At 36.1% G+C, this 14,821-nt stretch overlaps 1 protein-coding gene across 6 annotated transcripts; it reads right to left on the bottom strand.

Annotated features, from left to right (window-relative positions):
- Positions 1 to 3,712: 3,712 nt before the first annotated feature.
- LOC109170105 lies at positions 3,713 to 14,441 on the bottom strand. Of its 6 annotated transcripts, none has more exons than XR_002052353.1 (13): positions 13,824 to 14,440; positions 13,149 to 13,221; positions 12,927 to 13,060; positions 12,422 to 12,820; positions 11,038 to 12,308; positions 10,529 to 10,914; positions 8,585 to 10,446; positions 8,246 to 8,403; positions 7,328 to 7,494; positions 6,502 to 6,656; positions 5,028 to 6,095; positions 4,887 to 4,943; positions 3,713 to 4,354 (listed from the first exon to the last, which is right to left on the bottom strand). XR_002052353.1 is itself a non-coding variant. In XM_019319066.1 (11 exons), exons 1-11 carry the CDS (start codon positions 13,923 to 13,925, stop codon positions 5,880 to 5,882), a joined length of 4,923 nt encoding a protein of 1,640 aa, XP_019174611.1. In that variant the 5' UTR covers positions 13,926 to 14,440; the 3' UTR covers positions 5,027 to 5,879. The 6 variants fall into 6 exon arrangements, 1 of the variants encoding a protein (XP_019174611.1); XR_002052354.1 differs by having other exon boundaries at positions 3,713 to 4,137; XR_002052352.1 differs by having other exon boundaries at positions 3,713 to 4,943.
- Positions 14,442 to 14,821: the final 380 nt, after the last annotated feature.

Below are 14,821 nucleotides of genomic sequence, written 5' to 3'. Positions count from 1 at the left end.
CACCGTGTTTTTTTAAAGCTATTAGATCTGAACACGTATCGCGCGCTGATTCGTTCACATATTCCTTCCTGGGCAGTTATTCGCACCTGAGTGCATCCCTATATATATATATATATATATATATATATATATATATATATATATATATATATATATTTCTCCATTAAAAAAACACACATTTTAAATAAAGTCTCAATCGACACTAGTAGTCCGGTATCTTATAGCAGCGCACTTTGGAACAAACAAATAAGTATAACTCACAACGCTAATGCAAATCAACACCTTAATTAAAGATTCCTTCATTATTTTATTTACAATTTACAATTATAGTACAACATTACTGTTGTATTGCAGATTAGTTGGCCTTAGCCTCCTTGAGTTTGGTGAACGCGTGAAGAACAAAAGCAAAGGAAATGAGTAGAGATATATGTGAGATGAATGCTGTATTCTCATTAGCCTCAATCTTTAGTTACAAGAGTATAGAATATAAAGGACTCAATGTAATAAATACAATAAATGTATATAACTGTTACATCTGTTACATTCCGTTACAAATATAAATGTCCATAAATAGTGGTTTTATAACACTCCCCCTTGGACATTATTTTGCCATAATCATACCTCGTTAAAAACTTGCTAGGAAAACCCTGTGGGAAAAACCTAGACAAGAAAAGAGTACAATAAAATATATATTCATGCCTCATTAAAAACTTCACTAGGAAAACCACGTGGGAAAAACTTAGTTGAAGAAAAGAGTACATGATATATGTAAAAACATATATTGTATTTGGTCGCCTCATTAAAAACCTTAGCTTAAGAAAACCATGTGGGAAAAACTTAGTTAAGGGAAAAAGAGTACAACCATAAGCCTTCAGGGCGCAAACTGCATAATCTTCAGGATTCGGGGGTTTGTCCATTTAAGCACTTATTTTGCAATATTTTCCCATTTACATCATTAATATCATACTCATGCCTCATTAAAAACCACACTAGAAAACCCAATGGGAGAAAACTAGTGAGGAAAAGAGTACATGATATTTATGCATTTATGTGTTGCAAATAATGCACAACCGTTAGTCTTTTATGACTTAATCTTTAGGATTTTACGTTCAATCTTCCGGATTGATTCGAGTAAATGTACTTCCCGTCTCTCCCTGAAGATAACAATCTTCAAGTTCTACATATATTTCAAAATTTGAAGGGATGGATTGGACAAATCTTCTGGATTGTCACTAGAGTAGTGTACAATAATCTTATGGCTCTTCTAGAGCTCATATAACATTTGTGCAACACAAGTGTTATTGTCCTCATTTTGAACATTTAGAGAAATTCATTGTATAACCAGTTTGGACTTGGCATTGCGGGGATCAAACAAAACAGCTAGTACCCAAGTAGCCTATTAAAACCGTATCATGGTTTCTTACATAAATGTCACGTCTTTGTATCTCGAAGATACCGGAGGATATGTTAATCATTATTCAAGTACTTCATTTGTAGGGGGGAGCACTAGATTTTGCTAGCAATTTCATCGCAAATATGTTGCGATTATAGAACTTTTGGTTCTATAATGGTGCTCCAACGATAATGAAGTAAGGGACTTCGAGTCCAAAAAGGTTCCTTATCTGCTTCAAGAGATTATTAGGCAACCTTTAGTTTGAAAAAAACATGACACTTATATGCATATAGACATGTGAAAAAGCAGTTTTAGATGTAGGCTGACTGGTGTATATATAAAAAAATCTTCAAAGAAAAACTCGATCTTCAAGTCGAGATAATAGTTATAGCTTTCACAAGCTTTTTATTTCAAAAAGTCTCAGTCTTTAAACATGAACTGACATTATCAAGCTCTTTATATATTATAAAGGACTCAATGTAATAAATACAATAAATGTATATAACTGTTACATCTGTTACATTCCATTACAAATATAAATGTCCATAAATAGTGGTTTTATAACAATTACTAAATATATACAAAAATATTGTTAAAACATTAATGTCACAAGACACTTGAATTTCCCAAAATATAATACTAGATCGAGTAGCATACAAATATTTTACACTCCAAGTCTACAATTTGGGATGAACACTCAAGTGTATGAATTTTTCTAGTATATAATGATACTAGTATTTGTCCCGTGCGATGCACGGAAAATATGTTATAAAAATACACCCTATATGAGGTTTATTCATATATAAAATTTTTGTTATTTAATAATTATTATGTGTGAATTCCTATGATAAAATTATGAACATAAATATATTTACAATTAAAATAATATTTAATGTGGGTGATTACTACAAATCTTAAACTATATTAAAAATTTAGTATATAGTATTTAATATTACAAATTTTTAAGAATTTAGTAAACTACAATAGTAATTGAATTACAATTTTAGAGTCACCACGGATCAAAATTTTTAGACCTTTGAGATTTCTAACTCTAGATGTAGCAACATACAATTGACCTTTAAAGACCAAAATCACAATTTTAGTTCGAACATTGATTTTTTCTTCCAAATACTATCGAATTAAGTGTGTAATCAATAAAAGATGAGAACTAATAATTCGAGAATATAATCTTAATGTTACTAAGCCTACTTCACGTCAATTAAGTTGGAAAGTGTTGTTGGATAGTATCCGATGAATCCACGAATAACGCATCTTTGTCTCCGTAGTCCTCAATATGCACATCAACAATCTTAAATATTAGGCCGCCTAGCTATGCCATATATTAATTTCAAACTTATGAACTTTGGGGTTGCCTGCAATAAAAAGTATATTTTAAATATACTAAGGGTACATTATATATGTATGTAAGGTACTTTCAATATAAAAATAATGTATTTTTAATATATTAAAAATGTATTTGATATTCATGATCCATACAATTATGTGGACCATCGTTCACACAATCATTTGCCAGTAGAAATTGAAATATAAATAAATAAATATATATATATATATATATATATATATATATATATAGGCGAGTTCAGGTGCAGCAATGTCTTACGGTGCGGCGGTGCGGCAACACCAATAGTTCAACAAATATGCACCATCAACGTTAGGAAAATACACCACAAAAACCAGAGTAAACAGAGCCCCGCATCACCAAACACACACCATTAGGTGTGAGTAAAAACACTATACACTATTCGAAAATACACCATTGGGGGTGGTGAGTTATATGGTGTATTTTTTTGAGTCTGTTGTGTATTTTGTGATGTTTTATTGCATTTCATTGTGGTGTGTTTTTCTTACACTGTTGATACATATTGTTAACACTGTTGGTGTATTCTGAAATTCCGCCGCACCGCCGCACGGGAAGACCCCGCCACATTTGAACTTTATTATTTATATATATATATATATATATATATATATATATATATATATATATATTAGAAACTGTCAGTGGAAATTATTATCATTATTATTATTGCAATTATTATTATTATTGTTATTATAATTAACAATATTATTATGGTCTTGTGAAAATTAAATGTTGGTTATCACCATTTAATTTTCACAATAATAATATTATTATGGTCTTGTGAAAATTAAATGTTGATTATCACCATTTAATTTTCACAAGACCATATGGCTTTATTATATATAGGATAGGATAGGATAAGAATATTGCACAAAGGATTACATACAGGACAGGAATATAATGTTCCCTTCCATAGGCTACAAACTTCCATTAGATAAATGATGCAAAATTGAATATACATGTTTGAAGTCACCTGTTCCACATGAAACGATTTTTAAGTACATACATTATAACGTACAGCTAAAATGTACCCTAGCTAGCTCTTCCATTCTAAACTACCCTGGAAAATCACAAGTCCAAAGCCTAAAAATAAAATATGCTTAAACCAAACACAGCAAAGCTCCACAGCAGAAATTGGATTATTGGAGTAATATTATGGGGAAATTGAACAAAAATTTCACTTCATTGGATTCTTCATATTGTAGTGGGGGCAGTTCTGGCATCGGCTGAAATATGAAAATGGAAGCAAGCATCCCAAAGATCTTGCTCTTGGCAAATACACTTGCATACCTCGTTTTTATCAGCCAAGGCAAGGTGGGAGGTCGTGTTTTTGTAGGGTTTCATTGAGTCAATGCAGAACCTAAACAAAGCAAGCACCATGCAAGAAGGAAACATTGGATTAAACACAAGTGTTCACATGTTAACTTAACTTATATGTAAAGTGCAGTGTGCATCAACTAAAATACCAAAATGGAAGAACGTGTTGCAAAGATCTCGCACTGAGGAATCAGCCAAAAGGTGGGAGGTTGTGATTTCGTAAGTTTTGATAGTGTCAAATTTGAACCTAAACAAGCCAACTATGCAAGAAAGAAAAATTGGATTAAAACTAAGTATTCAATGGTAGACCTGTAACTGCAGCATCGTTTCACAGGAAAAAGTAGTCATTGACATTTGAAGTATATATTGAGAGAATAATAATAACAATAATAATAATAATAACAAACAACCAAAAAGCATAATGAGCAAACCAAATAAACAAAGGCACCTTACAGTTGTTGCCACTGTTCAAGAAACCAATATTACCAACACACAAGAGGATGTCATGAGCTAAATGAAATACCTTAGATGTAAATACTACTACTATGTGAGACCTTGTGGAATTGTTTAAAACATACGAAAACAATACACCACCATATATATAATCTAAAACTATTAAAAGGTCTGAGTTGGATTAACAAGGTCAGCACAAGAGAAAAGATCTAGTGGGAATGATTTTTAAAAAATAAGTAAATAAATTAATAAATAATAAAGGGAAAGTCAACACTTTGGAGGCAGGCTAGCAAACATTTATTGGTGCAAACAAATATAGCATTCGGTTAGAAGCTTTACCTGTTAGGAAAAGGTCAAATACCAAGTTGCTAAACTCATGTGTCATTTTGCTATTTCCTGCCAAAAAACAAGATGGGTCTGTGAAGGTGTGCAATTCTCAAATTTGGAGAACCTCATAAACACAACGCCAAACTAAATTACTTGCAGTATGGCAGCAATTTGTTCCTCGTGATACTTCTTACCAGCAAAAATCACCTTGAAGTCATAAACTTGTTGAACAACAAAATAAGACACAATACTAAGCCTGCATAGAAGTATATTAAAAGCACAAATTTTCAACACAAGATAGGCATACAGAATTTCAAGTGCAACGTGATATTTATCCCTCATTGCAAAACCTAAAATATACACTGGATTACATACCTGAACACCAACATCCCTTGATAAATTATCTGCAAACTGAAAATTGTTGCATGAAGGGGATTATCTCCAGTACACTATACTTACGGACAATATAGAATTTAGACCTTGTAGAATCAAAATCACCAAAATCTTATCCAAAACTGGGATTTCTGATCAATTAAAAAATTTTGAGAATGTATATGGCCTCAAACATTCGAGTCCTTGGCAAGAATGGATCACTTGAACTACATCAAAATTATGATCTCGACATGTCACCTAAATGGCTAAATCTTCTAGGTCTCTATAATCCTATGTTCCTCAAATCCTAACAAAAACAAAACTAGTTTCAAAATTGCATCTTACATTAACTCTGCATCTTGTCCTTGAACAAGCATAAATTATACATCTCCCTCCCCCCAACCCATAATTCTCAGGTTGAGCAAACTATGCTCTTATCATAGGGGAATAAAAAAAGCCGAATATTCAAAAGAATCAGGAAAATGGAAACCAATCCCACTTTGTACACATGTACATAAAGATAACAAGCACTTAATTCCATGCCTCTCCACCAACTGCAATATGCAGGTCCATGCTTCCATCCTGCATAAAAAGGCTTGCTTGTCCAAGGAGTAGACTATATACACAGTTGTCTTATCTATTGCCACCGATACTTTGCCGGCTGATGGCCTCAATTGCAAGTCGTACCAAACGTGTAAGCTCTTCTACATCCTGGAAGCTGAAGTCAATCACCTGCTTAACAGATGAGATAGCCTCCAAATTTTGAGCCTCTTCCAAGATTATATTAGCAGCTCCAAATGCATTTTGAGCTCTTCTGGATGCCTCCATTGCAGCATTAACATCCTTGGCCTGCAAAATAGTCAAAATACTTATTGCATTGTAAATTTTACATTAATAAAGCATCATACTGGCAGAAGCTAGGTTATATGAGTCAAAACATTCCGATATTGAAACCTTACTAATACAAGCATAAAAGACCATCACTCAATTAGTGAATGCCAAAATGTTTCTGCAAGCTACCATCCCCACCTTCCATACGGACCTTACCCACTCACTCTTTACTTCCTTTCATCCAGAAATTACCAGGTATATAAAGTTTACATGTGAAATTCCCCTTGATTCCCATCTTTAGACTCATTTTAGCTTCAATGAATATGAAATTAAAAGGTTTAGATAAATTGTGTCATCAATACAACAAAGCAAAGCATTGAAATATGATTGGAGACTAGTACAGTTTCACTATGATAAAACTTACAAAGTCGAGCAATTTAACAAAACTTGGACGGTTTCGAGGAGCAATAACATGAGTTCCAGGTTGAGAACCATTCGGTTTAGATAAAGCAGTCCTGTCTATCATTGCTTGATGGTTTGTGTTATCAACATCAGATGCAGAAGATGAAGGAGATTCACCTGAACAAATAGCACGAAATTGGAGTCAACAACAGCATGTTAGTATGTTACCCATGATATTTTAAAACGGATCGTGTTACCAAGGAGAAACACTAAGTGCCAGCAAACTTCATAGAGATGAATCTATAGATGGAGTTGCACATCCATATATGAGAAAATACAGTAGGAACTATGTCACAAAAGAAAAGCAGGAATCTAGCTTTTCCCTCAAAGGAAATGCTAGATCGAGACAAAAATAATAACCAAGTCTCAAGTATTAGTGCAGACAGGAATATAGTGGTTCTATGAAATACTGTGTATTGAAGTGTTTGATATCCTCTCTGATGTTGGCAGTTGGAACCCCAGCACCCTAAAAAAACCTTGAAATATCCAAAAACAAAATCCCGTCCACAAATAAATATTTGTTTAGGTGTTCTCCGAAGAAGTAAAACTAGACCTATGAATAACAGAGGAAAGGCAAGATCAATCAAAATGTCCCTCCTCACAATATGAAGCAACCAGATGGATTTAATGAATGATGGAGTAATTAAGAATATAATTTATAATTTAAAAAGGTGTTGAAATAAATATAATAAAGCTATTGAATTACTAATTCGATAACTAAGCAAAAAAGATTTAAAAAATAATAAGAAAATCATGAGGTCCAAAGATCACATGACAATGGTAATTACCTTGCAGGGGAATGGGCATTTGCAGACTAGCCTGCAAATCATGCCAAACTCTACTTGCACTCATATTTTTGCAATATACTACCCTCATGTATGCAACTTCCATGCATTTATAGGCCAAAGCAGCAGTGGCCATTTCTTGGCGTTTCTGATATTCATTTGCACAAGTTCTGCAGATTTATTAAAGTCCATTACAAAACCAAAAGAACAAGTAGTAAAAGTAAAAATAAACTAAACTAATAAATGAAAAATTCAAGGATCACATCAGTGATCAGACTATCATAACATAATTTTCAAACGAAATTACTCGACTTCAAAAAAAAAATCACTAGGATGTCTAGAAATCCATTTTGAGGATTAAATTTATACTTTCATGACCCCACAATTTGTGAAGGGTAGAAGTTTTTGGTTTGTTCAGGACTCTAGATGTATGTACTTGGCTGCATCCTGTTTGAAGGTTTAAAATAGGAATGCATTTTTTTAATAGGTGGGACAATAATTTTCACATTATCAAAAAATAGAAAAGGCAGCTATTTTTCCAAGAACAATATTCTGTAGCAGCACATCAAGGGATTAGGAAATATTTATCACGATTACATGACAGCATCATTTATGCAAAGGAGAGTTAATGACTAATGTATGACCATGTAGGGGCGCATATTTCTGTGAGTTGTTCGTGTTAATTTACGGCTGCTTATCAGCTAAAAGAATTTTTCCACTGAAACAGAGATCTCTGCAAGAACTAGTTCCAGCAAAGATCACAGCCTCTGAAGTAGTTAAAAATTAGGAAATGGTTGAGCATAGAGCTACAAAATTTTACAGTTTGCCCAAAAAGAGCGCAATGAATTCTTCCTTAATTTGTCTTTAAAGTATGTTTGTACACTGAGATCATTACCTACTGACCATGAAAGTTGCACTTACTCGCAAAGCTTTGCCGTATTAGTATAGATTTGAATCTGATTTGCCTCGCCATATTTACCACTTTCACCACTGCAGGTTTCTAAGAGGGAAGCACCGTGAAGAAACTTCAAGGCAGCTTGGAAATATGCCTCATTATATTCAAAATCAAATCCAGTGCTCTGCATAAGACATTATTTGATCAGTAAAAACTTGAATGCAAATTAGAGCATCTTTCTATAAGCTCTCAAAGATGATGGAAGTAGGAAAACCGAGCTATAGTAGAAATGACAACTAGATCAGCAACCAGGTTCTAACTGCAGGCAAAAGCTGAAAAGACTTATAAGGGGCAATTTAAAGAACCTTGAGACGGTCAGCATAATCTCTGAGTTCTTCAGCTTCTCTCAAGACATTAGAAGCATTCTGATTGGAGGAATCCCTTTTGGAAAGGTTTGGAGCATCCAGGCTCTTAATCATACTGCGATCAGGAATAGGATGGCCTGTGCTGTTGTTGGTGCCATTCTGGCAAACAGGACCAGGAGCTTTTGACATTTTAGATGAATTACCAGCAACAGAAGCATCCACAGAAGCTCCTTTATGGAGTGATGGAGGTCTGCTAGCACCACCAAAGGTGGCTTGTTTATCTCCTCGAGACAGGTCAACTTCTGACCTTTCCTCCTTTGACCCCACTTGAGTTGACTGTTCCCTCATAGCAGTTTCAGCTTCAAACTCCAGAATTGACCTTTGCTCTGTGGGAGCCTTCCCATCCATGTTACATGAAGCACCAAATTTCATATTTGACCAATCATCTTCACATTTTAATTGGTTATCTCTTCTACCATCACCTGGTTTTGCAGTATCCAAATTGCCATGATTCTTACTATTTCGAACAAATTTAGTACCAGACTCAAGATGGTTATTGTTAACCTTCATATCTTCCTTTAGACTCCTAGTTGGTTTCAAGCCTATATTATCACTTGGAGGATCAGAGACCTTCTCTCCATCTGTTTGGATGCCAACACCAAAATCTTTATCTTTTTCCTTGGATTGTAATGGAGAATTTTTCACAGTTTTCTGATGGTGTAACATTAAAAGTTTCTTGTTCATCCTATCCTTCCTACCAATGGAACTTGCAGCATGCATATGTTCCTCAAACAAAACAGCATCACTATTACCTAAATGGCCATTTCCAACATCAGAAGAAAGCTTAGCATCTGTATCAAACCTGTCTCTGGCATCACTATCTCGAAGATGTATCAATGAACTATCAAAAGCCTCAGCATGAAAGGAACTGTTGCCCTTTCTTGATTGCCCAGATCCATTGCTCAATAAATTGATATTGCCATTCATAGACTTTTTTGGGCTTCCTGCCAATCCAAAATCACTGCACTTAGCATCATCTTTCTCAAAACCACCCTTTCTAGTGGGTGAAAGACTATTCAAGTTGTATGTCCTCATTGGAGATGAGGAAACTGACTCCACAGGAGAGCCTTTCACTTGGTAATTAGCTCTTCTTTTACGGGAATCAGAAACTTTAGAGGAGCTTGAAGTGGCTGCTGTTGACAATTCTTCACAACCCAAGTCCTTTCTCAATGAATCAATATCATCAAGTGTTAGTTGAGGCTTCATCTTAACTTTATACTTCTTAACCTGCTGATCTTTAACAATACTACTAGATTGACTATTCCTATTACTTGGCAGGATAATTCTGGTCACTGCAGCTCTTGCCTTTGGTTTTTGCTCACTCTTACTTGTACTGGACTCATTTGCTTCAGTCTGAGAGATCTTGGATTTCTTATGTTTCTTGAATCCACCATCACTGCTCTCATCCTTGATGGACACCTTGCTAACTCCAAGAGGAGCCACATTACTTTGCAATGTCTCCAAATAATCACTGTCCTTAAATTTTCTTTTCTTTGTAGATAGTTCCCTTTCGTTACACGCTTTTATATCTAATGACCCATTATCCAGAGAATCATGCATGTGGTCCTGCTTTTTCACAGAGACCCGTAACCCAATCCCCACATTAGACTTTGTTTCCTTCAAATACCCATTTTTCTTGTGTTTCTCTTTCATAGCTACCTTAGTAGGCAAACCATTAGTTGAGGCCAGCATACCAAGGTCCACACCAGAAGCTAGCTCACTATCAGCTTTTATCTTCTTCACATCCTTATAGTCCGATAAGTTGGGCTCTCTTTTTATTTTCTTTCTAGACTTTTCATCACCTGCAAAGAAATCATAAGACACATTAAATCTATGAGCCAATGCAAACAGTATGAAAAATCAGCCATGACACTAATACCATACCAATAACTACAGGTTCCCCCTGTTCACTAAAATCCTTGTCATTGAATTTGCGCATTGAAATTGATCCCGATGGAGCCTGGTTCACATTTACCAAAGTTCTACCTTTCACCATTTCTCCCTGGATGCTCTTCGTAAAGTTTGTTGCAGCAAGTAATTCATCATTTTTACTTCTCTTCACTTTATGTTTTTTCCTTCCTAGATTGGCCGTGTAACTGGCATTTTTCCTATTCCCACTCAAGTCACAAGCATTGGCTGGATTTACTCCACCTTCAATTTTACCAGCATAAGTTTGAAGGTTATTTGGATTCTCAGGGAGAGGAACATATAAAGCATTAAGAGCTCCAGTTGTTTCATCCTCACTGAAGTCACAGCTGTTCATTCCAGGCCTAAAACATTGAAAGAATATGTAATTAACACCAGCTTTACCAACAATCCATTTATGATGTGCATTGCATACGAGGCGGGAGAAAGAGAAAGAGGGGGGGAGGGGGGTAAGGCAGGAAACTTACAGCCAGTTTAGCATGCTGCATAGCCAAGTTGAGGGCAAATGATCAGGTTTCATACCCTGTGGTAGAAGACGCCACTTTTGGCATTTGTCACATTGGACCCAGTCCTCCTCAATAAGAAAAGGAGCTGGTGGTGCCTCTTCTGTATGCAGTATAGGTTCCCTAGTGGAAGGTATTCCATACATTGAAGTCTCCTTCATAATTTTCCCAGATATCAACTGGTTGTCAATTTTTGTATGAGCAGATTTCAGCCTTGATTTATCAGAACTTGCTTGCAGTTCTCTATGTGCATCCAGCTTAGACTCCTTTAACTTATGACCAGAGGTCCTTTCTAGTACATCCTTCCCAGAATTCTTTTTGTTCTTTATAACAGCAGAAGAACCAGCACTTTTATCTGACAGCTTAGAAGCAGACTTTCCAGAAAGTTGACTACCCACTGACTTCTTTTTCCCTTCAGATGTCTTCTTCTTTGTGTCTAGTATCTTCAATTTATCTTGTTGATGACTTGTAGCCTTCACATTTACTTCTTTTAACTTCTCAGCAGCCCCTTTTGAGTCTTTTCTACCCTCAGAAATATCAGAATTGGCTGTAACAGAAGTAAGAATTCGAATTCTGTCTTCCTTACTCCCGCCGCGTTCCTTATTATCCTTATGAAAACCTCTTACCTGGTGTTCCCCAATTTTCTCCATTGAGTTGCTTTTTGAATCTCGATTATCAAAGTTACCACCACCTTGGCCAGTAATCAATGCAACGGACTCATCATTAATCAAGTCACCGTTCAGGGATATATCTTTCATCTTACCACTTGTAAGCTCCCTTTTCTTTGATGACATGGCCTCATCAGACTCTCTAACAGCTTTGGATGCAAAGCTAGCACCTTTAAGTGATCCACCAGTATCACATCCTAAATCAGATAAATCTTTAGCATTCAAGTCAGTAGAGAGATACTGTTTGTTTTCCAAGGTCTCACTTCCTAACTTTTTCCTCAAACAGGAGGCAATATCATGCCCATTCTCAATTTTACCCCTATTCTTTGGTTCCACAAAGTTTTCACTCTGGGAAATAGAATTTACTTTCTTCCCTTTCAGCTCATTGACATTCCCCAAACTGGAAGTTGAAGCATCAGTAGAAATGGATGAATTGTTGTGCCCATTCTTTCGAGCAGCAACAAGCTTACCACATCCCAAGTTACTTCCATTTCTTGACAAGGCGAGTAAATGATCATGAAGAGGTGAAAGCAGAAGACCCCCAGCAACTGGGAAAGATGTCATCACCTGTTTAAAGGGGGAAACAAGAATACAGGTACAGGAAATCAGCAAAACACCAGATTGGATAATCACCTTGTCCAGAACAGGAGTAGAATTATGTAAAACATATGTGGGCTCACCTGAAGAATGCGGCCAGGAGATTCATCACAAGCTTCTTGAGAATCAGGTGACATTTCACCACTTTCCACAGGACTACTTTCCATTGATGAAGGAGAAGTAAGCCCAAGACCACTGTATATTGCAGCATTTTTCTGTGTTGTCTTGTGTGGATGTACTTTGATCCGAACTTTTAGTGTTCTCTGATCAGTTGAAGTGACTGACTTATTCAAGTAAGGTTCATCTTTTGCAAGGCACTTTTCAGCAACTTGGGCTGATGGCAAGCGTGACTCTTTTCTCACTGAGCCATCCCCTGGTGCACCCCTCAAAGCAAGTAATGAATGTGAATTGCCAGAAACAGCCACTCCATTTTTCTGAGACAAAGGTGCATTGGGAAGACCCAGAGAATTCTGAGGGGCACTCTGTACCAAACCAACAGAATATTGCAAGTAAATAAAAACATTTTTTTATTAGTATTGTGACTGAACATTTCTATTCTGAACAGTAATTAAAAATCCGTATGTATACCTCTGTGATCAAATGCTTAGGAGACCCTGGCATGTTGTGGCTATGAAATCTTGGTGGAGATTTAGGCTGAGACAATACTGAAGGAGAACGCTGATGGGTGGGAAGAAATGAGCCATACCCACCAAATTTTGCTCCTGCCAAAAAAGAAAAAGGACTCAATAACATCATTTTGATTCCCAAGGCAAGAGGTTAACGAACAAGTTCAGTTACAGGCCCAATTACCCAAATTTTCAGCAGTAACTCCTCCTTCAAAATCTTTCTGAAAATGGCCCAAAACACTTTGTACCTTCTCATCCTTTAGAATAAAATAATGGGAAAAGAATGAAAAAAAAAAAAATGTTATACAATCTTCTCGTTCATAAAATCAAGAGCAAGACAGCAAACTGTCATAAAACATAAGAAACCAGTATACATTCAAATCCAGCAGTTCCAAGACTGCAAATAAGGAGTAGCAATCAAGACATAGCTCATGATTGCTGTAAAAGTTAAAAGCAAAGTAGTGTAACAAATTTGCAAATTGCAACAGTCAAATCCTTGTCAATCAGACTGCTAGCAGCAGGTTATATCCTCCAGATGTGCAGCTCACATACAAGCCAAATACATACAATCAGAATCAAATTAATAGGCCTTCTCTCCAGCATCAGCTTTAATATGATCAGTTAGTTTGAAAAGTTGATTTCTGTTTCAAATTACAATCAATTTAAGCTCTCCATGCAAACACTTAAGTGGTGAAATCAATCAATCAATCCTGCCAGTTGGGAGTTCAATCCGTATTTTTCCCTTGTTTCACCAAAACAGTAATTGACATTTATTCAGTTTAATTAATCACATTAATACAATCCAAATTCTTAATCTTAACACGAAGACACTAGAGCAAGGGTTGAAGAGGACTCTTACAAGGTAAGAGAGTGCTATATCAGGGTCAATGCTTGTATCATCAGCATCATCAAGCCCGTGATAGCGCGCCTCGCCTTCCTCAAGCTCATATTTTGGTTCCATATCCTCCTCAGGCACACTTCCCAACCCACAAACCCTGTGTCTAACCTAAGCAACCCAAAACCCTAACCCTAATTTGCCACCGCCTATCCTAAAGTCCAACATATCACTCAAAATCGAAAGAATCCGCGTCTGAACCACCAATTCACTCAGAAAAAACCCACCAAATCCGAGGAAGGGATTGCTCTGAACCCTCCCAGGTTCGTCGCAATCGCAATTCCTGATCGAACAAACCACTTGATCGTGTATGTATATATATCTGTATATACGTGTTTCTCTATGATTACCCCTGAAAATCAGTAAATATGAAATCCTTCCTCGCCAACACCTGGTGTTGTTGAAGAATCAATCAGTGTTTGTTGTGATGACGCTGCGATCGAATCGATTCTCAAATGTAATGCTCTTTTCCGTTGATGTGTATGTATATGTTTTTTGTATATATGAAATAGATACACACAACAGCGTAGGGAGAGAGAATGAGAGCTGTTTTGCCCTTTCTTTTCCTCTAAAACTCTCTCTCTCTCTCTCTTATTTGTGATTTTTAATTTAATCTAATTTCTTTCCTTCAAACATTATTAATTATAGGTGCAACATTACTTATACTACATAATCACAGATCACCCTTCTTATTATATTTTGTATTTTGTATATACTTATTATTGACTTTAATTAATTCGCTCCTATAATAAATTATTATAATTGTTATTGTATTTTGTATGACTAATACATCAATCCATATGTTGGTTGGGTAGGGGTGTCAATACGGGCCAACCTGCCTCATTAGGCCCGCTCCACCGTCGGCTTTTTACTTGACGGGCTTTTGCGGTTGGGCAGCGAAGCTCGCGAGCTTGGAACTATACAGTTCAAGCCCGCCCCACGCGGGCTTGCGGGTCTCGCGA

Source organism: Ipomoea nil, unplaced genomic scaffold (genome assembly GCF_001879475.1).
Source record: "Ipomoea nil cultivar Tokyo-kokei standard unplaced genomic scaffold, Asagao_1.1 scaffold3321, whole genome shotgun sequence".
Taxonomy (NCBI): Eukaryota; Viridiplantae; Streptophyta; class Magnoliopsida; order Solanales; family Convolvulaceae; genus Ipomoea; species Ipomoea nil.
Note: the sequence above shows the minus strand (reverse complement) of the source record. Positions and strands in the feature narration are given on the sequence as shown.